Genomic DNA, 27049 nt, shown 5'->3' on the forward strand with positions numbered 1-27049 from the left:
ATGCCCAACTCCCAATGGGGTCCAAACCCCAAATAAATCTGTTTCACCTGTATAAAGCTTATACAGGGTAAACTCATAAATTGTTCGCACTCTATAACGCTGATAGAGATACATGCACAGCTGTTTGCTCCCCCCCCTGATATTAATACATACTCTGGGTTAAATGAGTAAACAGTTATTTTATTAAATACAGAAAGTAGGATTTAAGTGGTTCCAAGTAGTAACAGACAGAACAAAGTGAATTACCAAGCAAAATAAAATAAAACCCGCAAGTCTATGCCTAATACAGTAAGAAAACTGAATACAGCTAAAATCTTACCCTCAGAGATGTTTCAATAAGTTTCTTTCACAGACTGGACGCCTTCCTAGTCTGGGCACAATCCTGTCCCCCTGGTACAGCCCTTGTTCCAGCTCAGGTGGTAGCTAGGGGATTTCTCATGATGGCCACCCCCCTTATTCTGTTCCACCCACTTATATATCTTTTATATAAGGCGGGAATCCTTTGTTCCTCTGGGTTTCCACCCCTCCTTCTCAATGGAAAAACACCAGGTTAAAGATGGATTCCAGTTCAGGTGACATGATCACATGGCACTGTAAGACCTCAAGCCTTCATTCCTCCTAGCTTGACTCTCAGGAAGGCCTGCCTGCAAACAGCAATCCACAGTCAATTGTCCTGGTTGATGGGAGCCATCAAGATTCCAAACCACCATTAATGGCCCGCACTTTGTATAACTACAATAGGCCCTCAGAGTTATATTTCATATTTCTAGTTTCAGATACAAGAATGATACATTCATACAAATAGGATGAACACACTCAGTAGATTATAAGCTTTGTAATGATACCTTACAAGAGATCTTTTGCATGAAGCATATTCCAGTTACATTATATTCACTCTCATTAGCATATTTTCATAAAATCATATAAAGTGCAACATCACAGCTATTACCTCTCTTTCAAGCTGAGCTAGAAAATACTTCTGTAGGATTATAAGGAATTTCTTGTATGAAACCTGCAGCCTTTTGGATCAAGACTAGAAGTCACTTTGGGAATAAATCATCTCCCCATAACTTAATGGGCATTACTGTAAACCTGGCACTTATGGGTAGTGTTTTGGGAATGGCTGTTTTGCTGAAAAATGACCTCTTTGTAACACACTACAGTATGGCAGTCCTGTGTCTGGCTGCAAACTAGCTTCCATCTCACATTTTCATTTAATTTTTTTAAATGGTGTTCAGTGCAGCATGAAAACGATTCTTAGTTCCAATAAAGCTACCCCTATGTACAGAAATTTGTAAACTAAATTAATACTCTTGGGATGTATAGAAGGCAAGGTCAAGCAAGCCCATATAAAAACCCTAACTACAGCCACCAGCAGAATGCACCTCTTTCTGTAATACCAGGCTGACATCTATGCCAGCACGTATCTCCATTGACCCATCTGTACTAGTCTGTTTTTAATTTGAACAGTAGCACTAGCCTTACATTGAGTTAGTGCTATGGTTTGAAGAAAATAAAAATACAGACCTTCCAGAATTACTTTAATTCAGAGTGCCATTACTTTAATTCTTGTGACTAGAACTTGAAAGTATGGCTAGTGTGTGCTTGGCTTTCAGACCACTTGACCATGGCCATCTGGTATTAAAACAGCCTGGAAATTGGTTTACAATCAGACATAGGTTTTCTATAATATAGTGTCAAAGGAGGTCAACACCTACTTTTAATTTATATATGGACAGAATTATTTCTTCCTATAAGGCCTCCTCAGCTTCCAAACTCCTGAGTAAAATGGATCCCTTCCAAATAGAAATTCAGAATGAAGTATACATTGTGGCAGTTTTGAGGAACTAATTAATTTCTTGAGACCAAAGTGGGTTTGGGTGCTTCTTCTCGGCTTTACAAAACACACCGTCTCATATACCATGGATCTAGAAAGATGATTCAAATGAAGAAGTAACAATGAGTCTTGTGTTCTTTTCTCATATCTTTATCAGTAGCCTTTTCTCATTCTTGGCTGTCATCAAGCATTGCCTGGGCCTCTTCTAAAACATCATCTGGATTGGCCAGTTCAATCTAAATTAAAAACACAAATATTTTATGCAATGTAATTACAGAGCTCAGGATTTGTAAACACTGATTATTCAAGAGCTGCTGTAGAATCTCCCTCTTAACTGGACTTTAATTTATCGTGCAGTCTTTCACAAAATACTTTAAAACACTTTCTACACTTTCCTCATTTTATGATGACAGCAGTGCCTATCGATTCTTCTTCGAGTATTGCTCATATTGATTCCAATTAGGTGTGCATGCACTGCGTGCACGGCCCTCGGAAAGCTTTCCCCTAGCAGCATCCATCGGGTCAGCTGTGGAGCCCCCTGGAGTGGCACCTTCATGGTGCTCAATATATGACCCTGCCGACCCAGTGCCCCCTCAGTTCCTTCTTACCACCCATGATGGTCGTTAGAACTGTGGCGTCTTGCTTAGCGAGTTCTCCACGTTTCCCTAGCTTGATTCTGATAGCTCCAGCATGGCCTCTCCAGCATTGGTACACCACGCTGCTGGAGCTGTAAGTGGACGTACCGGTCACATTGCTTCTCCTCCCCGACCTACTCGCTCAGGACCACGGTCGCCTCTGTCATCCTGACCTACGGTCCCTCCACCTCACGGCCTGGAAGCTGCACGGCTGAACCCCACGGAGCTTCTGTGTTCGGACCAAGTAAGACAGGTCCTGCTAGACAGCAGGAAGCTCTACACTAGAGCCACATATCTGGTGAAGTGGAAAAGATTTTCATGTTGGTGTGACCAGCGCCGCACACACCCCCTCCAGGTGCTGGTACCCCTCATTTTGGAGTACCTCCTGCACCTGAAACAGCAAGATCTGGCGGTGCCCTCTGTAAGAGTTCACCTCGCTGCCATCTTGGCCTTCCACCCGGGCATGTCTGGCTGCTCTGTCTTTGCCAACCCTATGGTCGCTTCCTCAAAGGCTTAGACCGCTCAGGTCCATCAGCCTATCCCTGTGTGGGATCTTAACCTGGTCCTTTCGAGGCTCATGGGGCCCCCGTTCGAACTACTGGCCACATGCTCCCTCCTATATCTTTCCTGGAAGACAGCTTTCCTGGTCGCCATTACATTCGCGAGATGAGTCTCTGAGCTGAAGGCCTTCACCTCGGACCCACCTTAAACGGTCTTCCACAGGGATAAGGTGCAACTCAGACCACACCCGGCCTTCCTCCCAAAGGTGGTGTCGAACTTTCACACCAGCCAGGACATTTTCCTGCCCGTCTTTTACCCGAAACCTCATGCTGGTCCCCAGGAACAACAGCTGCATTCCCTCGATGTCCACAGAGCCCTGGCTTTCTACATCGAACGCACTAAGTCATTCAGAAGATCAACCCAGCTATTCGTAGTGGACCGGATGAAAGACCTCCTGGTCTCCTCTCAGAGAATATCCTACTGGATCACATCTTGCATCTGCACTTGCTATGAGCTGGCCAGGGTGCTGACCTCAGCTCTCACCGCACACTCCACTAGGGCCCAGGCCTCATCAGCCATGTTCCTGGCCCAGGTGCCTATCCAAGAAATATGCAGGGCGGCGACTTGGTCCTCGGTGCATACCTTTACCTCGCACTACGCAATCGTCCAGCATGCCAGAGACGACGCGGCCTTCGGTAGAGCGGTGCTACAATCTGCACTCTTTCACTCCGACACCACCGCCTAGGTAAGTCTTGGGAATCACCTAATTGGAATCGATATGAGCAATCACTCGAAGAAGAAAAAATGGTTACTCACCTTTTGCAACTGTTGTTCTTTGAGATGTGTTGCTCATATCCATTCCAAACCCGCCCCGAAACCCCTCTGTCGGAGTAGCCGGCAAGAAGGAACTGAGGGGGCACCGGGTCGGCAGGGTCATATATTGAGCACCATGGAGTCGCCACTCCAGGGAACTCCACAGCTGACCCGATGGATGCTGATAGGGAAAAACTTTCCAACAGCCGTGCATGCGGCATGCGCACACCTAATTGGAACGCATATGAGCAACACATCTCGAAGAACGACAGTTATAAAAGGTGAGTAACCATTTTTTACTTCTCCGTTTACTATCTATGTATAGGCTGTGTGGGTGCCACCTTAGCACGTACATAGTCTAGACAAAGTATAACCCAGGCCTACCACAGTGGTTTGCATGGTAGATGTTGACTTGTAGATCCTGTTAACAGACTAAAAAGGAAAAATGTGGTAAAGTCAAAACATATTTTTGACACAGGGGAGTTGTGGCCTATTTGTCTACAGCCAACAAATGGGGACTGTCTCTGGCAGTGGCTGGTATCAGTTGCTTCTAAGGAAGGTGCAAAAAAAAAAAAAAAAGCATGGAAAACGATGGAATAACCTGCCTACGGGAAAGTTTTATCCTAATCCTAGTCAATTAGTGGTTAGTTTATCGCCTGAAGCATGAGGGTTTATATCCCCTCTTTAAAAAAAAATCTGGTGCTCAATGTTCCAACTAAGATCTAGACAATTTTTCCATAGTGACCATTCAATGTTTATTATTTCTGCAGCACCATGGGTTTGCCTACTACTTACAGACCTATTAAAAAAGGCCAATGCCCCAAAGCTCTTGATATCTAAACTAGACAAAGGAATGAGCAGAGAAAAAATGTAACATTGGGTTTTGGTAAGGCTTGAGTTGGTGAAGCATTGTTTGTGGTGACCTCTTTTAACTGTACCAAAGGGAGGAAAAAACATTACTTTATAGTAACTTTGGTTCTTTGGTATGTGTTGACGACAGAGATTGCACTCTTGGTGCACAAGTTCAAGATCCTTTGGCCAACAGTGTCCACTGGGGCTGCGCCTAGATGTTCTTGTGCCTGCTCTCCCCTCCTCCCCCAACTCAGAGCACAAAAGGCAGTAGCCCCAACTGTCCCTCAGTTCCTTTGCCAATACAGAATTCCCCATGTTAGTGAGGAAGGAGAGCAGGTTGTGGAATTAATGTGGACAACACATCTCAAAGAACCATAGTTAGGGTAAGGCACATAATCGTTCTCTCTTCTTTGAGTGATTGGCCACATGGGTTCCCCTCCTGGTGAAATAACAATCTTTGAATGGAGGTGGGTATGAGGAGTCCTACTTAAACAATTACTGCAGGACACCTCTACCAAAACAGGCACCCAACTTGGAAGCTTCTACCAAAGAATAGTGTCTTGTAAATGTGTCGACTGAGCTCCACATAGTTGCCCTACACATTTCAGAAATAGGGACATTCTTCAACCAGGCAGCAGAGACTGCTTGAACCCTAGCAGAATGAGCAGTAATGTGGCTAAGTAGCTCTAAGTTGGCTAGTTTGTAACATGTTCTTATACAGTTGGAGTCCCATTTTCATAATCTGTATGAGGATATGTATTGCCTGACCCTTAACCCTATCTGCAAAGGCCACAAACAGTCTAGGTTGTTCCTAAATGATTTTGTCCTGTTAAAGTAGTATGATAATGCCCTTACTATATCAAGCATACAAAGTCCCCTCACCCCTCCTTGGAGTTGAGTGAGGCTTGGAGAAGAAAATTGATTAATTAATTTAGTTCATATGGAATTTTGAAACAATTTTGGCTAGGAATTGGGGATGAGGCCTGGGGATGAAACACTGTATAAAGGGGACCCACCATAAGAGACTGAATCTCCCCTACCCTTTGAGATGATGTAATAGATACTAAAAGGGCAGCCTTCATTGATAGGTGGTATAGGGTAAAGGGTGCTAAGGGCTCAAAGAAGGGACACAACAACCTGTTAATATTATACTGAGGTTCCAAGAGGGTGGGGGTTCCTGAACTGGGGAGAAGTGTAACACTGTTGCAAAAGAAGCAAACATCATTCTGGGATTTATTAGCAGGAGTCTTATAAGCAAGATACGAGAAGTAATTCTTCTGCTCTACTCTCTGCTGATTAAGCCTGAAGTATTGTGTCCAGTTCTGGGTGTCAAATTTCAGGAAAGATGTGGACAACTTGGAGAAAGTCCAGAGAAGAGCAACAAAAATGATTAAAGGTCTAGAAAAGGACATCTAGGGCACAGGTGGGGCCCTAAAAGACATCGCTGGCCAAAGGAATCCAATCTTACATGCAATGGGGCTCATATACGCAGGGCCGGCTCCAGCATTTCTGCCAAGCAAAAAAAAAAAAAAAAAAAAGGCGCGATCAGCAGTGGCAGTTCAGTGGCAGGTCCTTCGCTCCTAGAGGGAGTGAGGCACCTGCTGCCTCCAAATTGCCGCAGGTGCCGCCCCTCTCACTTGGCTGCCCCAAGCACCTGCTTGTTAAGCTGGTGCCTGGAGCTGGCCCTCCATACACACTATGAGTGAGGAACCCATGTGGACACAATCACTCAAAGAAGAAAGAAATGCTACTTAGATGGCTTAAAATCTAATGGTGACAGCTGTAATTTGTGCTGTCTGTGAAAACACCAAAGGTTAAATTTCCAAGCAGAGTTACCTTGGGTATTGGATACTGCGTAGGAGTAGGAGCTTCTTCTCGTCCAAAGTCAATCATAGTTCCACACTTTGGAATATCTGCTACCCAGAAACCTTCAAACAACTGGCCTTTATTCAGGTAGAAAAACTTTCCTAGGCCATGTTTCTTTCCCTCTTTCCACATTCCTTCATACCGATTTTCATTTGCTGTAATGGGTCAAATAAAGATGTGGACAGGCAATGAAAGGGTGCACATTTTCATTAGGTGACTAGAAATTAAACAAATCAACAAAACACGGATAAGCCAACATATACATAAAACTTCTGCCTGGCTCCATCCATAAGGGGAAACGTAATGGAGCAAAAATGTAGACCAATACTTATTTTAAGTGTTGCATTGATTCACTTTACTGTGTTCACATGCATGTTATATTCACTTTCCACAAATATTCTAAGTAAACACATTTAGTGCCGAGGCATAGCAAATTTTAAACAAATGTTGCAGAAAAGTTAGGGAATACAAATTCAGATCTATATAGGATGACCAGATGTCCCGATTTTATTGGGACAGTCCCGATTTTTGGGTCTTTTTCTTATATAGGCTCCTATTACCCGCCACCCCCGTCCTGATTTTTCACATTTGCTATCTGGTCACCCTAGATCTATAATCACAACTATTCACACTGGAATCCTGGCTCTAAGAATTCTCCTCATGCAGTCAGGAAACAGGAAGAATATTCACCGTTCAAGAATATTCACAGAAAATGGGATTTGTTCATGGACATTTCATGCACAGAAAAATACATTTGTTAGATAAATTACATGTACAAATTATTTGCTTAGCTCTACTGTACCTCCTACAATTTTTCTGCATACAGAAGTAAGACTCTTTTTTACACAGTTTTATACTTTATATTGTTTAAGACTCAGACCATGATGGACAGGAAAGAGTGCCACCTACACACAATACAGAGCTTCAAGGAAATGAGAGAGCCTTCACAGGGGTGTCATTAGATCTGTGATTATGGCAGTCACCTAGGACTTTAGCTCTGAGGGATGCTGGAATATTACCGGGGTCACCATCATGATAATTTCATAACAGGCCCCTCTTGAGCCTCTCTTTCCCAGCTGCAGTGTTTCTGACCCCCTCAGAAATAGTGTTAATTTTTATCTACGTTACTTATAACATTGGTTGGCGGCACCTGTGGTCCAGGCGAACTCCAGCAACCTTTGCATTGGTGGTGGTGGTGACACTTTTGGACTAACACTTCAGAGAACATTAGGGTATTTGGGAATTGTCAGCACTTGGTAAAGGCAACAGAATAGAAAGTGGAATACCCTTTTGAAGGTGGATATTACACAGATGGATTAGGTTGGGTTTGTAGAAGGGAGCCAGGGACAATGAGGATGCCACATTTAATGAAGTTTCATCCAGCACCTAGACAGCCAGAAAGTCCATTCAGGCTCTGATCCTTTCTGTTCTCTTGTCCCAGCAGCTTGGAGACCCAGCAAGTCATGAGGCTGGCCCTGATAGCCCCATTCTATCAAACACTCAGGATAAATTGAAATACTGGAGGTCCTATCTGCACTCTTTCCATGGCAGTTGAAACACTATTGTTCATAGCCTTGGTCTCTGTTGTACATTTGCTATGGTTTGGTTTAAACCCTTCCTGTAATGGACTATAACTGAGCCAGTAAATCAATGTGATTCCCTAGTCTAAGATCATCCTCTCCAGGCATTCTGCCAGGATAAGCAATTTAATCTTGGGTTGCAGCTCATCATGACCTCCATTGAAGAACTGCTTTTCTTTCCCCATTGCAAAGCTTTCAGCACGTGGGCATGTTTCCAGAGACTGAGCTGAATATATTAAGCTTGTGGGCATGAAATAATTGTGCTGGCTAATTTTAACCACAAAGAATCCAGCTTATAATCAGATCCAGGCTGTGACAGAAGTATCTGGGCTTTGAAACAGAGAGGAGACAGCAGCCAATGACTCAGCCTTGATAGGCTGGGAGCACATGTAATTGTGTGGGCACGTTAATGACATCAAGGTAAGGGAGACGTCATTTGATTCGCAAAAATCTAAAAAATCATAATTTCAATGGTGTTACCCTCTGCAGTGTCACAAGGGGACATGCTGCTCCCTGGCTCCCAGCTCCATATCCTCCAGTTGGTGGAAATGTTGATAATCCTGTGTCAGAAATGGGTCAAACTGGGTATAATTCTAAAGCCCTTTCTCCCATAAATGCAATGGTACCAAACATGACAAACTGAGAATAATAATGTAGCTATGAATATTAGAGAAAATGTTTAAAAATCAACTTTTTAAACTATAACATATATAGGCATGTCAAACCTGAAGCCTTCACATAGTTAAAAAATTGTGGCCCTCAACTGACAGTGCCGTGTTATCAATTAATGCTCAGAACATGATGTCTGGTTAAATTTTTGAATGCTGTAGATTACTACAAGTGGAAGGAGTGCTTCAAGGCGAGTTCCCATCATCAGCAAAAAGAAGTGGGTCAGTGGTGTTAATTATCACCTTTGTTTATTATGCTAAAAGAGTTGTAATGAGACATTGTTTAAGATGTCAGCATCCAGCTAGAAATTACTGGAATCCATCTGTAAATGGTATGTATATAGTTACATAATACACCTTATATAACATGATTACAACCCCAAAGTAACTTATTACAAAATCCTTGTTTTTACTTTGGTCTTGATTATTTTTAGGCTTCAATGGGAGACGAAGGGTACTGACTAGTAACTGAGGCATTTAATGTATATACTAGAGGAGGAGTGAAGCAGGTGAGCTGTGTGACTTATATATGGAAAGTTGGTTGTTGGTGTTGATTTAACAAAGATGAACCATTGGTCTAATGTGAATTTACATGTATAGCAAAGGTGATAGCTCTGGTGTGTACGCAATGCATATTAAAAGTATTGCTTACGCTGACTAGCTGCTTTGCTTTATTTATCAGTTTACTAGTATGACATTCACTTGGGGAAACAATTAGATGAAGACCCACATAACAATGGAGATAATATTTCCTTCTAAAATCTTCCTGAAACACAAAATCTATTTGAGAAAGATTGGGATTCTTATCTTTAGATTACATTTGATCAAACTCCAACCAAACCAAAAATCCAAAATTCTACTTTTATGATGAGACTCTCCCTGAAATTTTAAATTCATACATATTGTGTTATTTCTGGGTCAGTGTTGAGCCCTGAAGATCCCCTGTGTTTGTTGGGAACTCATCCCAGTGAGCACAGGGCTTTGGAGAGGGACGATGTTTAAAACCATTGATTAACAATCAACAACAAACAAACAAACAAACAAACAAACAAACAAAAAAAGTTGTATCCTTTTAAAGAAAAGCAAAATAAACACAAAGTGGGGGAAAAAATACTGGAGAAACCAAACTTCTTGTCAGATGCACCAGTTAGAAAGTGTGTTTGGCAAAGCATTTAGTTTGATCACAGAGACATTTGTTCTTTACTCATACAAGTAGTACATCCTCTAACTTGCCTCTCTGCCCATTCTGGCAATTTACTAAGCATAAGTTTCATGTGTGTTGGCTTGAGATACTCAGAGCTGTATAGGGGTAGCATTAGCTCACCATCTTCATGGAGCAAAGAACTAAAACAATGCCATCCAGCAGATGCTTCCCCCCCCCCTCTGGAATCCAAGACCAAAACTGGGGGGAAAAGGTTTCGGGAGGAATCCCACCCCTAATAGGTCATACTTAGGGATGGTGGAGGTATTACCTAGATATCAAGACAAAATGGGGCGCTGGAGGTCAAGACAAAGTTCCAGCAAATGTCTGAAGAGTAGAAGCTGTTGGAACCTACTTAAGCGAAGCATTCCTTGGCCACTGTGTTGGTCTTCCAACCATTGTCCTTCATAAATGGATCCATCCTTGTAGTACATTCTGCCCCAGCCGCTTCTTTTCCCGCCACTCCATTCCCCTTCATAATATTCCATGTCCGAGTAAAACTTAATTCCATAGCCCTAAAATTAAAAGGTTACAGTTCTCAGTTTAACAGTCTCTGCATTAAAAACAAGTGTCTGGACTCCTGGGTTCTTTTCTCTGGTCTGCCACTAACTTGCTCATTATTATTTGTATACATTACTAATGGCATCCAGACTCAGAGGCTATTCAAAACAGTGTAAATATGTTATATTTTTATAAGAAAAGAGTAAAAGCACAAACCCATGTATGGAAGGAGAGTCTCCAAAACAAATGCAGGTTTGGCCAAGTCTAATGCATTGTCATTTTCGAAATGCAGAAATCAGCGCAGGAAATAACCTAGTCCTGACTGCGAGGGCCTTTGGCCAATGCAGGATCAATCCCTATAACCTGTGTTTCAAGGAAATAAAGGACAACTGTCAGGGACAAAGGATTTTTAAGGGACTCCACCTGACAATTCCTGTTACAAAATCTTACACAGGACAAAATCATAAATGTATATCATAGTGTATGATCAAATTGGGTCTTACTGGTATACCGACTTGGGCACCAAATAAGGGATGTCCTTTAAAATGGGGATTCTATGGCCCCTCAAGACCTCTTGTACCTTTCCTAGTCCCAAGCAATGGACCACTGGCTCTTGGGAGATTAAGGATCTCTACTAGATACTAAAGATCCAGGGAAAAGTCTCACTGTCAGGACTTTTACCATTTCATTCTTTTTTCAGTTTTATGTCCTCTCTCCATACTCCAATAGCCTTAGGAGTCTCTGCAGAGCCCATTATCCTATGTATATGCCAATTTGCAGCTACACATATGGTTCCATAACTAATCTTTTTGTCAAATAGCCACATAAATCCACAAAATGGTTCCTTCTTTTGCTCCTGAGCTTCTCTGCCCACCAATTTGTCTCCTGCCACCTTCTTTGTTCTGTGGTCCCACGGGGATGGGGTGTGTGTATAAGCTTCAGTGAGATTCCTGTGCCTCTCCTGCACTGCTATACATAACAGGATAAAGCCAATGAGATATTAGCAGGGCCAAGAGCAAACACTCGTTTTCCTGGATCTTCTCTCAGGGCTTATCTATATAGGGAAACTCAGGGAAGTTAAGACTAATTAACTAATGATGTGATATTAACATGCATTAAACCCCTCTGCGGATGCGCTCATTCAGGAGTGAAGTAGCTTTAGTTCACTTCATCTTAATCCCCTAAAATAAAGCAAACTAACTCCACTTTACATCTGATTGAGGAACGCCCACAAGTGTCTTAAAATAACTATTGGTATGAAGTTATCTTGACTGTCCCTATGTAGACAAGCCTTCAATTTTGAGGTGGTGTGGGATCCTCCACTTGGCATCATGAATGGGAGAAATGGAACAGTAAGTTCCTCCTCTCCTGCAGTCCAACTGCCTTTCTTTCCTTTGTGTTTTATTAATACTACATAAAATCCAAAAATAAAAAGGATAAAACAACAACAAAAGCAGAAGCATTTCCACTATTCAGAAAGGAGACCATTAATTGGAGAAAACTAGAGAATCTTGGAGAACCAGAATTTGACTGTTCCATTCTAGCCCTCCCAATTAATAACACATTATCTTGTAAGCTGCCACCTCAGAAAACACCTACAGTAACTACTACACAACAGTTTGAGGAGAAAACAACCTAACAAAGACTGCAGCACAGAAACAGAAAACTCAGTTCCACTTTAGCTCAGAGCAGAGAATCTGCACTGTTCCCTGATTTTTTACCCATCCTAAAAAATCATAAAAACATGAAATTCTCCTCAAAAGCTTTTGTGCTTCCTTCTTTTATTTTTTAAAGATTTAATAATGAATTTGGCACTGTCAAAAGTTGTTGTATTGATAGCCATGGAGAGGGAAGTATTCTGTTTATCCATACAACAGGTACATCAATCCAAGCTTCATCCATGCTGCCCCCTGCCATGTGTTTCAATCTTGTCATGAAGGGTCTACTTTTTGCGGTGATGCAGTCTCCATAACCTGTTCAGTCCTTAGTGTTGCTTCTGAAGTTGACAATCAATTGGTGCCAGTGCTGGGTTGTGGTTAATGGACTCCTTGATTAAGATCACAAATTTTATTTTACACAGGAAACAATGTGTTCACCTGTTATGAAAAGCCAAAAAGCAGTCTCAAGAGGCATGCCCTACTTTGGGGATTCCTATCAGTCAGAAACATTTACATGATATTGATGAGTTTCCCCAGAGGAATAAAGTATCTTATCTCAGTAGAAAAATAAAATCAGTTCTTGAAAGAATTTTTTTTTTCTGAATATTAATTTTATTGAGCTTCAAGAATGCAAATGGGAAGCTTTTATATAAGTAAAGGAATAGCAGCATCAGGATGTCATTACAAATCACTGACTGAAGGTCAACCACTCAAAATATATTTTCAAAGAATGAGAAATGAGGCCTCCCTCAAGAGTCTAGAGCCATGGAAGTGCCTGCCATTTAGATATATAAGACAGTTAATTTATTTTAAGATCATATACAAAGAATAACAGGAAGTTTTCACTAGCAGACCAGGAAATATTTCTCAAAAAGACTCTGCATGTAAGAAGGTTGCAATCATTATTACAAAGGTGGTTTTCCTATTATGAAGAGTGACCCTCTTTGAAACACTGACCTTTTTGGGTAGTCTCTTGGTTTCCAAAAGGACCCGTGTTATAGTTCTAATATACTCTATCGACCCTTAAAGAAGCTATTTTAAGAAGTTGCGCCTTCTTGCAACACTTTCAATACATGTTTTTTTAACAAGTTTCCTCTGACCAATTCAAATATAGTAGAAACTAGATGGACGTGTTGAGGGATACAGACCTTTTTGTCTCTCTGCTTCTAGTTTTGAATGTGACCCAGGTTTGTAGTCATGATATGACAGCTATTTGGTTATATATTATTTCACTCCAGCTGTCAATGGACAGGTGCCCACATTTAAAAGATGACCACTACAACTACTCCTCTTTGCTGGGAATTTCAATAGAGACCAAGGATCCAATGACCTTGAAAATTGAATTGTCTATAGGGCAGAGACGTATTGAAAGGCCACTGTAGGCAATCAGGTAACTGCTATTGCCCTGGTGAGCCTTTTCTATGGAGAAAGGATTTTAGTCTCCAGGGCTGTCAATTTTTCAACAGAACAAAATTAAATTTAAAATGTAAACAAAATTCAAACCCAGAGGAGAGCTTAATCTCGTTCCTTCTCCCAGCAATCACAGAATATTATATGTCCACTGCAAGCTTTGAGATTAAATCTTCTGTGGTATCTAATAGAAAAAATAAACAAAGCACTGAAGCATTTTGTTTTGGAAACCAAAAGCATACACAGAATTGCAAGAACATTGGGAGCTAAGGAGAGAGGGAAGGTCATACTTTCAGCCATCCACCTTGGCAGGCCAAGAAAGCTCTAAATAATAATAACAGCCTCACTATGCTTTCATAGGTCTCACATGCATTCTTTCCTGAAAGTCTCTTCATACCTTCAGTTTAGCCTCAGATTACAGATGTAATTTTAAAATCAACATTTTAAACTTTGTTGTTTGTTTTATTTTGTTTCCAAATCTCCCCCATGATTTTGGACTAATTTCAAAACATGAGATCATCTCCTGCCACTTGCTTAAATCTTGAGAGGTAATTTCAAGTAAAAGACTTGAAACAAAGATCGCTTACACATTTTTTGTCATTTTTCCACCAGCCTGAATACACTTTCTTGTATTCTTTAGTTACAGGGTCAGGAATGCTGTATGTTCCATATCCATCCCGTTTTCCAAACTTCCAGTCACCATTATATATTGCGCCTGTACTTTTCCAGGTCTGTGTACCTTTACCTGTTGTAACAAAGTACAGGGGCTACAGTAAGACATAAAATAGTATATGGTTGTTGTTATTATAAGCATTTATAAAGTATCTGGGCACCTTTACAAGGCTAAATAGGAGTCATTAACTATATAACAGGAAAGACAGAATACCATGTTTCTCTGCGCACAGCTTTTAATTTAAGTGGTCAATCAGGAACAAAAGATTTTATAGTTTGATCAATCTAGAATATGAGAAGGCACAGGTAAATATATGTGCTTGCAGCTCTTTCTAAATGAGGCTAGATTCATGCTTGTGCTTCAGACACTCAGATGCACTATTGATCTCTATCAGAAACTTCCTATGCGACTTTGGGTGAGTCACTTAATCTCCCTGTGTCTCAGTTTACTATCTGTAAACTGTGAATAATACTACTTCTTTGCTCCGATCCTTTGTATGTCATTAACATCTACATTTTCATACTTGCCAACAGTCCTGTTTTGGGGCAATACTCCCAGATTTTGCTCCATCTTTTCCCAAAGTAGCTCAGACTGAACAATAATTTTTAATTTTGCTGTAGTTCTCACTCTGGCCATTACAGTGAGGTTGGAAGGCCAGGTCTGCTCTTCTCTTCTTGTTTTATTCTTCACTGCTCTCCCTGCTGGAATTAATAAGCCAGGAAGCAGCTAGCAGCATGGGAGAGAACAGGTGATGGGGAACCACGGAAGAAACCAAAGACTGGTCAATTAAGAGTGTGGCGATGCCACACTGGGAGAGAAGAGACAGGGAGTGCCTGGAAAAGAGGGGCTCAGAAAGAAGACAGAAAGGGGACATGCCCCATAGAGTCCAAATGTCAATAACACCAGAGAGGATTTGAGGCACTCTAGGCTTGCCCAAGTAGATGGTGAGAGGTAAAGGCCTGCTTAGGGCAGGGGAGTGGGAGGGTTGTGGGGCCTGGTGGGAGTCTCCATAGGTTTGGATAAGTGCCTCCATTTTAGAATGTTCCTCTATGCTCTGATACTTTGGGGTTCTTCCCACCCTTGGGTTTATCTTATATATTTATACTGACTTGGTTTGCTGTGATGTACAAGCAACATCAGTAAAAATTAAAAACTTTCCTAGTCCCATCACTGCAAAATATAAAACCTGCCCCATTAAAGTGCTGCCTCCATAAGAAGCATGGGAGAACAGGAGAGCTGGGTGAATATAAATTATAGGAGGCATTTAACCATTGTTTTCTATTTGCAAACTGTTCACAAACTAACCCTGATTTCTGCAACTCTACCCTTAACCAGTCACCCAATAGTTTGGATGCACACTTTTCAATCCATCTTTTCTTCCCAGGGATTTGCTTTGAGTGTGATTGTTTCTCTAAATTACATGTTGTTGTTTCTGCATGACTGAGACATTTTAAATAGGTGAATAACAATGAGGGGTGCTCACAGAGCCCCTGCCAAAGAGAGGAGAATGTAGGACCCCCTCAAAGGAGGAAATAATGGGGGGCATGCAGAGCCATGGAGGACTTAAGGGGAAGTAGGAATGGGCATGCACACAGAACTGCTGGCATGGGGGTGGAGAATGGGAAACTTTGGCATGGGATGTGTGGTGGACGAGGCACACAGAACTCCTTGCAGAAGGGGGACTGAAGGGAGTTGCAGGGAATCCCTTGACAATGAGGGGAATGGGAGGGTGACACACAGTGAGCTTGTAGAGGGAATGGAGGAATGCAAAGAGCCTCTGGTGTGTGCCATGGACTTGCCATACACAAGCTATGAAGCGTACGACCCGCTGCTAATACACAGGGCTGCCGAGAGTGGGTTCGGGCCCCGGTGAAAAAAAGATTTTTCGGGCCCCCCAGCAAGGGCGGACTGGCTAAACAGGGCTGACAAGAGTGGGGGGAAGCCAGGCACCGGGCCCCCTTGCGGACTCCAGTAATTTGTACCGGCTTTCCCCCACTCGTCGGCCCTGCTAATACACATTTATAATTTATTCCTCTATCTGCATAAGCCTCAAACCCCAGCCCTGGCCAGTGCACAGGTCAGTGCACAGGTATGGAAGTATCACATGCCTTAAGGGATACAAGTTCAGGTCCTGAGCACCGCAGTCTGGCAGGGGTGAGAATGCTGAGGATGAACTTGTGACTGTTGAACAATTCTTCCTATGTCCAAAATCTCTGGATTGTTTTGTATTTTTTGAGCAAAGGGTCACTGTATATTTAAGACTGCACATGAGCTTTCATTATAACTCTATTTTGCCACTGCACCACCAAAATCACCAAACAAAGTAACATTGGCCTCAAAATCCATTGGTAAGTAAGGGCAAGGATGACTCTAGCTTTTTTGCTGCCCCAAGCACGGCAGGCAGGCAGCCTTCGGCATGCCTGCGGGAGGTCCTGGTCCCGCGGCTTTCAGGTGCATATAACTGACTAAAGCAATAGTCTATATTTTCAAAGTAATGTTTTGCTATGAATGTGCACAGCAACATTTGTTTGACTTGCAGTTATTCAAACCAGAACATGCATATTTTTATTTAACATGAAAATGTGCTTGAGCAAAATTTTAGAAATCTGCATTAAGTTTATTATATATATATATATATATATATAGCACCATATATACAGAGATTGTGCTTTAGAAACAGATTAAAATTAGTCAAAAGTCTCTGCCCCTTAGAATATATAAAGAACATATAAATATATAATGCACCTTCTAGTAAGCAATATTCTTACCATGCTTCAAATTGTCCAACCATTCTCCAGTATAGTGATCCCTATTGACAGCATAAATTGTATGTCTTAATCCACATTTCTGTGCTTTCCTGTCCCATTCAGTCCAGAGAGGCTCTACGGTCCTAGGATATTTTACAATGGGCATATTGTTCTTAGCTGGAAATGAAAACACAAAGTTGTCAGAAATGCAACTAGAGAGACATTACCAAGGTGGGTACAGGAAGAACATTCCATCTATAAGCTGCATTTTATGATACAAATATTTCAGTAGCATGACTTTAACATCTGACTTTTAAAAAGGTAAACTAAACTAAAGTCAAAACAAACAGAAATAAGAAACTTAAAAAATACCTAAGCATAAAATAGTAGCAACTGAAAATAAAGGATTATAGTGTAAAGTATTAGGGACCATTAATAATATAGGTTGAAATAGAACACATTTTCAATGTGCAATATTCTCTTTCTGCATGCAGGAAGCATTCAGCAAGTTTTGCAAATGTCAACCAAATTTTCTAAGGAACCACTGCAATCATTGCTTTATTGGGGGGATTTATAGAGGGGGCAATTATTTAAATACAGCATGTAAAATACTAAAAGATATCTGAACAGACAATGGTCTAGATCCTCAAATTATGTAAACCATCATAGCTCAGTTGAAGTCAAGGGAGCTGTGACATTTTACTCTACCTGAGGATCTGATACAACTAATTTACTGTGTCTGTGCTGTTAAAAATGAATATAATGGCACAGGAACATTACTTGTTGAAAGTGATAGAAACTCAAGTAAAATTTTTTGCTAGAAGTTTGTGGGACAAGTCCTGGCTCCCATTCCAGTCCCTTTAAGATGCTCTAATAGCATGCAAGAGACAGAAATGAGCTACAGCAGCCTTGGTGAGAGTTCTTTTGTCCCTGCACAGCTCTCTCTTGCAGCTCAGAGTGTAGGGATGCGAGGGGGAATGATGCAACACTTAGCACTATGAAAGCAGGGTTGACATAAATTAGAGCAACCCCTAAGACTGCTCTTACTTACACAAGGGCCATACTGTCCCCTGATCCCAGCAACCCAGAATTGGGGTAAGAGGGCACAAAGGAGGTCTTCTTCTATGATTTGCTTCTTGTGCAGGACACAGAAATTCACTGAATAATCACACAGAAATCTGTGATTATTCATCTGAAGTGTTGAATCAGCCCCACACACTCCCTCCCCAATTGCCTCCATCTCCTCCCCTGCAGCCCCAACAAAAGTTCTAATGAGTGTGGAATGCTCTGAGAAGCCGCCATCAATCCAGCAGGGGATTTGCAGGTGGTTTCCATTCCCTTTGCCTGAGCTGAGTAGAGTATTGATTGTGATCCCTTGACCTTTTAAAAAATTGTTTGTGCTGCATGCTGAGAAGGGTGGATGGCACTGAGATAGATACTTATAAATCAAAATATGTAATAAGTTAATAGCTGGTGTAATTATTCTTTATTTATAAATACAGAAGATATAGAAAAAGTCCTATTTTGGGATATAGAAAACAAGTCAATAATTTTCAATAATCTAAAAGACAAAAATAAGTGAGAAGACATTTGTTATAGGACTCAAAGGCAGTTTTGCCAGCTGTCATGAGTATATCATGAGCTTCTCAATATCTTTTTTTTCAAGCCACACCTGCTAGAATCACATGACTATGTGAGACTCTCAGCTTGTATTAAGAGTAAGTTAAGGAGATTTACCCAAAAGTGAAAGTGGACACCAGTTTATTTGGAAAACAATAACTGATGAGCTATAAACAGTTCAGTTTGATGATCAGAAAAGCTGGACAGAAACTGTTTTTTTAGATGATTCTTAGAATTAAAGAATCAGACTGGAAAAAGGGATACTGTATTGATTCATAGACAGTCCATTCACAAATCATCAGTATGGAATGATGGACAGGTCAACCAGTCAGCCAGTTTGAGCCCCAGCTCAGCCGACTGCTATCCTGCCCCACTGTTCATTGTTTAATACAGTCCTGCTTATTCAAAATCAGAAATGCTGAGAAATACCTAAAGATGATATCAAATAAAAGTATATAACATGAGAGGCTGCAAAACTAAAAGACAATCTTGCTTTGGACGAAATGTTCATGGTTTTTGCCCCCTGAGTTCCCTCTTCTGCCCCAATCAGTTTGGATTAAATAATAGTTTGGGTGGGGGTTTTTTTAAGTTCTCCCCTCTGGCACTTTCCAATCACTGCTCTCAGTAAAGAAGGAGGTCTGGCCATCTGCCCCTGCAGACATCCATAAGCCATGAGGCAACAGGTGAAGGGAGAGATAGAGGTCTGATAGTGGAAGATACCAAAGATCAAGACTGCGGGAACAATTTTTATAGTGGGGGTGCTGATATTGGAAACCATGTATTTGGTGATTGTTTTTACTACTTCAAGACAGGGGGTGCAGCAGTACCCCTAGTTCCAGCACCACTGCCAAAGATAGCCAATTGTGAGAGTAAAAGTGAGGATCCCAAGGTGGAAGGAAAGAGAGAGGTGTTTAGGCTATTTCTGAGTGAAGAGGGGAAAGCTAGAAGTTATACCTTTTAAAAAGTAAAGTTGAGTTAGCTGTTTATATTTCTCTTTCACTAATGGGCTAAGAAAAAACTGTGGACTTGGCTGATTCAAAAGCCATTTTGCGGGATTTAATTTCCTCACAAGAAGACAGCAGACTATGCTATTTGTGGTGATGTATTTCATTGTTTTTCCTTGCCTTTGGAGGTCTCTGAGCAGTTGGATTTATTTTAAGGTAAAACAAATGCTTCTGTTGCCAGTGTTGTAATAATTGGAGTCTAGCAAGCCTACCCTGATTATGAGCGCCATTGTTGGAAAGTAGGTGAAAGTTCATAAAATGTTACAATAACCAATAACAATGAATGTTGATAGAAAGTCTATGAAAAGGAGACAGAGATGCTGGATTGGACTAAACACAAACACTTTGGAGCAAGGAAATAGAAGGATAAAAGCAGATTTTCTACATTGCATAATAATATCTATTATCTATACAGTTCATAATGTAAGTCCCCCCACTCCACCTCATCAAGAACAATCTTCTTGTCTTAACTGCCAAAACCCTTCACAATTTAGTTGCTCCTGTGTGATCCATCATATTATCTTAACATGACGTTGACCTCACCTTTGCTCCAATAAAGCCAGTCTCAAATGCCCATTTGTTCACTTCACAAACCAGTATCTATGTATTTCCTCCCATGCTGCCTCTTACATATTGAGAAAATCTCCTTATTAAAATGTTCACTTATTACATTATCATCCTTCAAATCCCTACTTAAAAGCCACCACTTCTGTGAAGCCTGCACAAAACCTGCTATTTGACAGTGACTAAGCAAGTGGGAAAATTGTGATTACTGTGATTGATGCTGCTGGTGTTGGCTTAATACCTCTGTGAATTGTACACCCAAGTCTATCCTCATACATGGTATTATTGTTGCCTTGCCTTCCTCCATCCTGCTTGCTTGTCCCATCCACCTGTTAACATCTTGTTTCCAAACTGTAGGCTCTTTGGGACAGTAACTATCATTTACTATGCATTTGTTCAGTGCCTAGCACAATGGAGCCCCAACCTGGTCAAGGTCTCTAGGTGCTACCATAATACAAATAAATAATAATAACAAATCCCTACCTCAGCCCTTCTATTCTGTCTGTGTGAATAGGCAGAGTAGTGAAATATACAAAGATATCGCTCTCTTAGATACTTCAGGGAGCAGGATTCCTGTATATTTCAGTACGCAGTCCACAATCAGCCTTAACAGTGTCTCTTTAACCATACTTACTACACAGGTAACTATGATCTATGTTGTTATGCACAGACATAATTGGGTTCTGATGACATCATGGTAACCATGTAAAAGAAGCTAAATTGGGTTGTGATTTCATCAAAACCCTGAGATGTGTGTTTATAGGCTTACTCAGTTTTCCTTTACTGTATTGTGAATATTTAAAAAGAACAGGAGTACTTGTGGCACCTTAGAGACTAACGAATTTATTTGAGCATAAGCTTTCGTGGGCTACAGCCCACTTCTTCGGATGCATGTAGCCCACGAAAGCTTATACTCAAATAAATTTGTTAGTCTCTAAGGTGCCACAAGTACTCCTGTTCTTTTTGCGGATACAGACGAACACGGCTGCTACTCTAAAACCTGAATATTTAAAGTTATCACAAGATGACTCTAGCCCAGAATGTTCCCCTGTTTCTGCATGGAATATAGGAGCTAAATGGAATAATTGCAAAGGCATCAGCACAGAAACCTGTGGAAGCCAGCATAACAGTGCTGTGCAGCAGCAGACCCTATGTGTGTGAGGCATGCAAAGGAGCCTTTGCCTGTGAGCTGTGCTGAGGCTTAGTGCACAGGAGGAGAAGGTGGGGTAACGGTTGGCAGAATGTCTGTTGATTTACATGCCAAAGCATATGGAGAAAAAGGGGGAAAAGTGCCTAAGGTAGGGACTTGAAATGCTACAGTGGCACCCCTGCAGCGCTTCAGTGTAGACACTCCCTACGCCGATGGGAAGGATTCTCCCATCAGTATAGATAATCCACCTTCCCAAGAGGCAGTAGCTAGGTCAATGGAAGAATTCTTCCGGCCCTAGCATTGTTTACACTGGGGGTTAGGTCAGCTTAACGACATTGCTCAGGGGTGTTAGTGGAATCCACCCATGAGCAATGTAGTTGGGTCGACCTAACTTTTTAATGTAGACCAGCCCTAACACAGACTCCTTCTGTAACTCCCTGGCCGCTGCCACCGCGGCTGCCCGGGAGGACGTGGGCAGGGGGTGCCACCGCGGAGAAGACGCAAGGGGCCTGGCTCGGCTGGGGCCCCACACCTGCCAGCCGAGAGCAGCAGGAACCGGGCACCGCGCGGGGGGAGCCGGGCGGCCCGAGCCCAGAGCGGTGGCAGCCTTCACAGCAGCAGGTGCAGACGGGGAGCATAGCCTGCCGTGGGGCAGGAGAGGCCGCACTGCTGCTGCTGTTTCCCGCCTACAGCCGTTCTCTCCTACACCTGGGAGCCGCAGAACGTGAGCACGGTGAGGAGGGAGCCGGGGGGGCGCGCCTCCCCTTGTGGGCTCCTGAAGCGGATGCATGTGGGCAGCAGCTCCCGTGTGCCCCCCGGCTACCCCCTCACCACACTTGGGCTCTGCGACTCCCGGGAGTGTGAGCCACCTCCACCCCTCCCAGAGCAGGCTCAGGGCCGCATGCCCCGGCGGCGGCAGCGGTGGCTCACATGCCCGGGAGCCACAGAGCCCGAGCGTGGCGAGAGGGGAGCCGGGGGGTGCACAGGTGCTGCCGTCTGTATGCATCCACTGCAGGAGCTCCTGGGGGGGAGGGTGCGCGCCAGGCTGCAGCCTGGGCAGGAGAGGTGAGGAGCGCAGCTACTCCCTACTAGTGGCGCCGCCGCCTTTGCAGGGCTGCTGCCCCCTGCGCCGCACCGGCTCCTCCATGGCTGGGGTTTGCCACCCCCGCAAGCCGATGCTCTGGCTCTCCAGTGCCTCTGGAAGGCGGCTCCTCCCTTCCGAGCCAGGCAGGGCCGGTGCTTCCACTAGGCGACCCCAGGCGGTCGCCTAGGGCAGCAGGATTTGGGGGGCAGAATTTTGCCGCCCTTGGCGGAAATTCGGCGGCAGGGGGTCCTTCCGCTCCGGATCTTCAGCGGAAATTCGGCGGCGGATCCTTCACTCACTCCGGCAGACGTGGAGCAGAAGGACTCCCGCCACTGTATGTTCAGAGGAGCGCTGCCACCTAGGGTGGCAAAAATCCTGGCGCCGCTCCTGGAGCCAGGGCACCGCTTTTTGGCGCCCCCAACCACTTGGTGCCCTATGCGACAGCATAGTTGGCCTAGTGGTTGCACCGGCCCTGCCTACTTTGCAAATGGGCAACCGAGGCACAGAGAGAGTAACCAAGTGCATGTTACTGTTCCTTCAGGCACCACCAGATTAGACTCTTAACTGCTAAACATAGTGCTCTGTGAGGCAAAGCATATCCACTCATTGGAGAGAAGGAAAATCATGCACACACAGGAAACACGGTAAGAATCTCTCCCTCACTAAACTCCAAGAACACAAAACTCTAGGATTTCAGCTAATGTTTTCCTTTTCCTCAGAACAAACAGCACAAGTATATAAAATACAACTGCTTATTTTTATACAGTTCTGAGGTTACAATTTTAAATAAAAAACAGAAATGTTAAAGCTAAGATTCTCATGTGAACTTTAATTCACTGACAATTTACATATTACTAATTAGTCTGTTAAATGTCTCTCTTAAAATACAGCATGTGCAATGCAGGTGACCTAACAGCTGTATATAGGGTGACCAGATGGCAAGCGTGAAAAATCGGGATGGGGGAGGGGGGTAATAGGAGCCTATGTAAGAAAAAGACCCAAAAATCGGGACTGTCCCTATAAATCAGGACATCTGGTCACCCTAGCTGTATATGAGAAAATTATCTTTTGCATTTCCTGTTTTTAACTCCAAATTTGCCATCTTAATGTTGCATTACCATAGGGTTTTGTGTTATAAAAATGCAGTGTTGAGGATACAAGTTTAAATTAAAAGGTTAGGAAATATAAAACGAATAGCCATAATATACATAGGTTTCACCCTCTCACAAATATCTGGAATGGAACAAAAATGTTGTTTTGCTGCAGTTCTCACTTGTGACCATTAGAGGCTGTTGCTCCCACTAAAATTATTTGCTTTATGGTATGTTATCAAAATGAATGTCTTACACAGGTTTGTATACTCGCTCCAGATGTTACCTTATGTTCTTATATCACATTTTTTCAAGTCTGTAATGACATGCTATTTAATTCATGTGGCTCCATACGGGTCCTAGATTTTCTTTAAACCTGCTTTCAAAGGTTTAAATCACGAGGAGGACTTGAGCTACTTCATTGTAAACAACTTTTGTAGCCTGACAATTGAGTGTTCTAGAGAACAGTTTGGAAACTATGCTAGACTGTATAAGGGGTATCAATTAAAGTGCACTGTACTTGACATCTTTGTTTAGCTACCCTTTAACACAGAGATAAAGTATATCTTTCTTTTCACTCTCATGTGCATAGTAGAATATTTGAAGCAGGTGAGAATAAATTTTATTGGTGGATGTGGTTAACACTGTGAACTACTTTAAAGTCTGAGAAGCCCTTCAACAAAATTTGTGTTGAGATTTAAATGTAAACATTGAGACAATAGCATACCATATCTTAAAGATTTATTTTATTTGAGTTTTAATTAAGATGACTCAAGTTAGGTCTAATGTTCAGAAACACTTGGTTTCCGAGTGTTTCTCATCTGTTTTTTAAAATAAAGTTTTAATTAATGAAGTTTTATTATTAGTCAGGATAGTTAAGTTACAATTCTTGTTGTTTGGATGCCATGTATGATGCCTGGGATAACTTTGGATTTCCTACTTGCTTAGTACTTGGGGTGATAGTTGTTGTACTTGACCAACTTGAACTGTTACACAATGTAGTGTTTTTTTTGTGTTTTAATGACAACTTGTTTTTTGTTTACAGTGTACTCAGATTTATTTATTCATTCAATGATGAGCCCTTTAAAAATATCTTCCATTGGGAGTCATATTTTTCAGGACTAAGAAGTAAGTCTCTTGTGTTGTCTCAAAGTTTTGAATTTTCTCATTGCATTTCTGAATCTATGGTGTTTGATCACTGTTTATGTTATCACCATTAAAGGATGTCTGTCCTGATCTCTCAATAGAGTTTATGTAGAGTATCAGAGAGTGAAATGCTGGTCATGATTTGCTCTCTAGGATTAAATGTTATCTTTTGAAAGTAATTTCTTCTTTAAATCAGTCTTCCAGTGTGGGATGCGTTCCCATTTTTGTCAAATTAATTTAGTTTTATGGGTTATTTTACAAATTTGAACACAAGTAAATTTAATTTAAAAGCCTTTTTTACCAAAGAATTCACCCAGCTCCAACCATTTGTCTGCCCGATGCCATCTCCCCACCCCCTAAAACTGCCAGTGTGCCCTGCAGAGCTGCAGAAGCTGACTGGAGCCAGAATGTTTGGGATGCTAAGAGCAAGCCTGCTCTTTCTTGAACACTCCAGCTTTGTCCCAAAAATCAACCTGCTGCAATCCCCTCAGAGTGAGCCAACTCATAACCAAAGAGAGAGTGATAGCTGTCTGCTGTCTGTGATGACAAGTTGTCCAACTACTCTACCCCCTTTTTCCCAGCAAGTTGTAACCCTTTCAGCAATTTGAGGACTGAAGAAAATGAACCATAGAGGTTTTTACTGCTTCAAGTGAACACCCTCAATTGGAGCATCATTCTTTGCAAGGAACCATTTTAAAATAATGCGTATTTATTATGCCAGTTTTGAGTTAATTTCAGTATTTACTTTCTTTAAATTCAATGGTACAGGTATTGTATATTTATTGCACTCGAAATCAGAGAATGTACATAAATGTCAGTGGTTTAACTCAACAATTTCATGTACTCTAGTGAAAAAGATTGTTATGAATTTTGTCTCTTTGTTATACACTTTGGAGGTCTCCACCATCCTCTTGGGGCCCAGTCTTACATTCCTTTGCAGCCTGAAATCGCCAGCTGAAGTCAGTGAAGTTTAGGATATGCAAGGAGGTGACATTTTAGGGCCAGATTTTCAAAGCTGGGCACCCAGCATGTGCCCCATGTGCTGAGCTCTTCTGAGAATTCTGGCCTTAGTGTTTAGGAGGCTGAGAGATAATACACCTCTACCCCGATATAATGCTGTCCTCGAGAGCCAAAAAATCTTACCGCGTTATAGGTGAAACCGCGTTATATCGAACTTGCTTTGATCCGTTGGAGCACGCAGCCCCGCCCCCCCGGAGCACCGCTTTACCGCATTATATCCGAATTCGTGTTATATCGGGTCACGTTATATCGGGGTAGAGGTGTAGTTGTGCCTTCATTCTGATCCCTGCAGCTCTGCTCTAATGAGCAGTGGTTCTGGGCTGGCAGCTAGTAATTAATAGAGGGCAGCACTCAGAGGTGCCCTGCCGCTCAACTGGGTAGCTGCTGTAACTGAGTCCTCAGCAGCAACCAGGCGCTTTTCTGTTCTCCCCTCCCTTCTTACCTATATAACCTATAACCCTGTATAGAAATCTGTGACTATTCTCTGCAGAGTCTACATTGGGGAGCTCGTTTTCTGAGATGAGGTTAACAGTAGGGGGAAATCCTGCTGCTTTTTTGCGCTAACTTCTCCCTGGCGGCCAATGATCTCTCGACAGCTCAGCTCAGTTTGTATGTAGCTGCTGTAGCAGAGATTTCTGTAGTGGGTCCTGAGCTAGCACTAGCAGCTTCCCACAGGGGCTAGGAGGAATCAGTCATACCACCACCTGATGCAAAAAGATTCCTTAACCTTTCTCCTGGCAAGTTCTGCTGCCCGTTGTCCAGTTCTAGTTCTGAGAGCAGCAAAGCAGGAGGAGGGTGAGCACAGAAGGACATGGAAAAGCCCACTATGCTAATTACTAGAAACCTTTTTATTGTTAACCTTTTCTTTTTCCTGCTGTGCCAGAGCAATTAAAGGAGAATAGCCGGTAACAACGAATCTCTCTGTTCCTAACATAAACTCATTTCTATCTCCCCTCTTTTAACAGCAAATAAGGGTAGACTAACCTCTTTGTTTTTGCTGCAGAGGCAATCTGGGGAGCTCTGGTGAAATGTAGCGCTAGCAGCGTGAGCTGTGTACAGCCTGTGCACACAACTTTCCCACCCCTGCTGGGGTAGCCATAGCAACTCTGGCAGACTCTTCACAACAGACAAACCCATATTCCAAGTTTAAAGGGTACCTAGGATGCAGTTCATGGCAGGTTGGGAGTCAAATGCAACTGATTACAGCCATTATTGTAACTGTCTAAGGTAAAGTCTTTTTCAAAGTAAAAACTTAGCATCCAACCTGTGTTGGGATATCTGTGTATTTCCATTTATACTTGATCCCTGTACTGTATAAATCAGAAATCTTACTACTAAAGTCAACACTATATATTTTCCTGGTCCTTGGGAATAAAGGAAAACAGGTGGCTTGAGTGGGTAGACGCTATCAGACTATTTCACACTCAT

At 42.4% G+C, this 27049-nt stretch overlaps 1 protein-coding gene across 1 annotated transcript; it reads right to left on the reverse strand.

The window, feature by feature from the left end:
• Window positions 1-159: 159 nt before the first annotated feature.
• On the reverse strand, window positions 160-26721 carry MORN3 (MORN repeat containing 3). The gene is made up of 6 exons (XM_005298639.5): window positions 26606-26721; window positions 16964-17119; window positions 14110-14267; window positions 10309-10468; window positions 6475-6659; window positions 160-2073 (listed from the first exon to the last, which is right to left on the reverse strand). The coding sequence occupies exons 2-6, from the start codon at window positions 17106-17108 to the stop codon at window positions 2005-2007; spliced, it is 717 nt and encodes a 238-aa protein (XP_005298696.2). The 5' UTR covers window positions 17109-17119; window positions 26606-26721; the 3' UTR covers window positions 160-2004.
• Between the last annotated feature and the right edge of the window lie 328 nt (window positions 26722-27049).

This window comes from Chrysemys picta, chromosome 15, assembly GCF_011386835.1.
Source record: "Chrysemys picta bellii isolate R12L10 chromosome 15, ASM1138683v2, whole genome shotgun sequence".
Lineage (NCBI taxonomy): Eukaryota > Metazoa > Chordata > Testudines > Emydidae > Chrysemys > Chrysemys picta.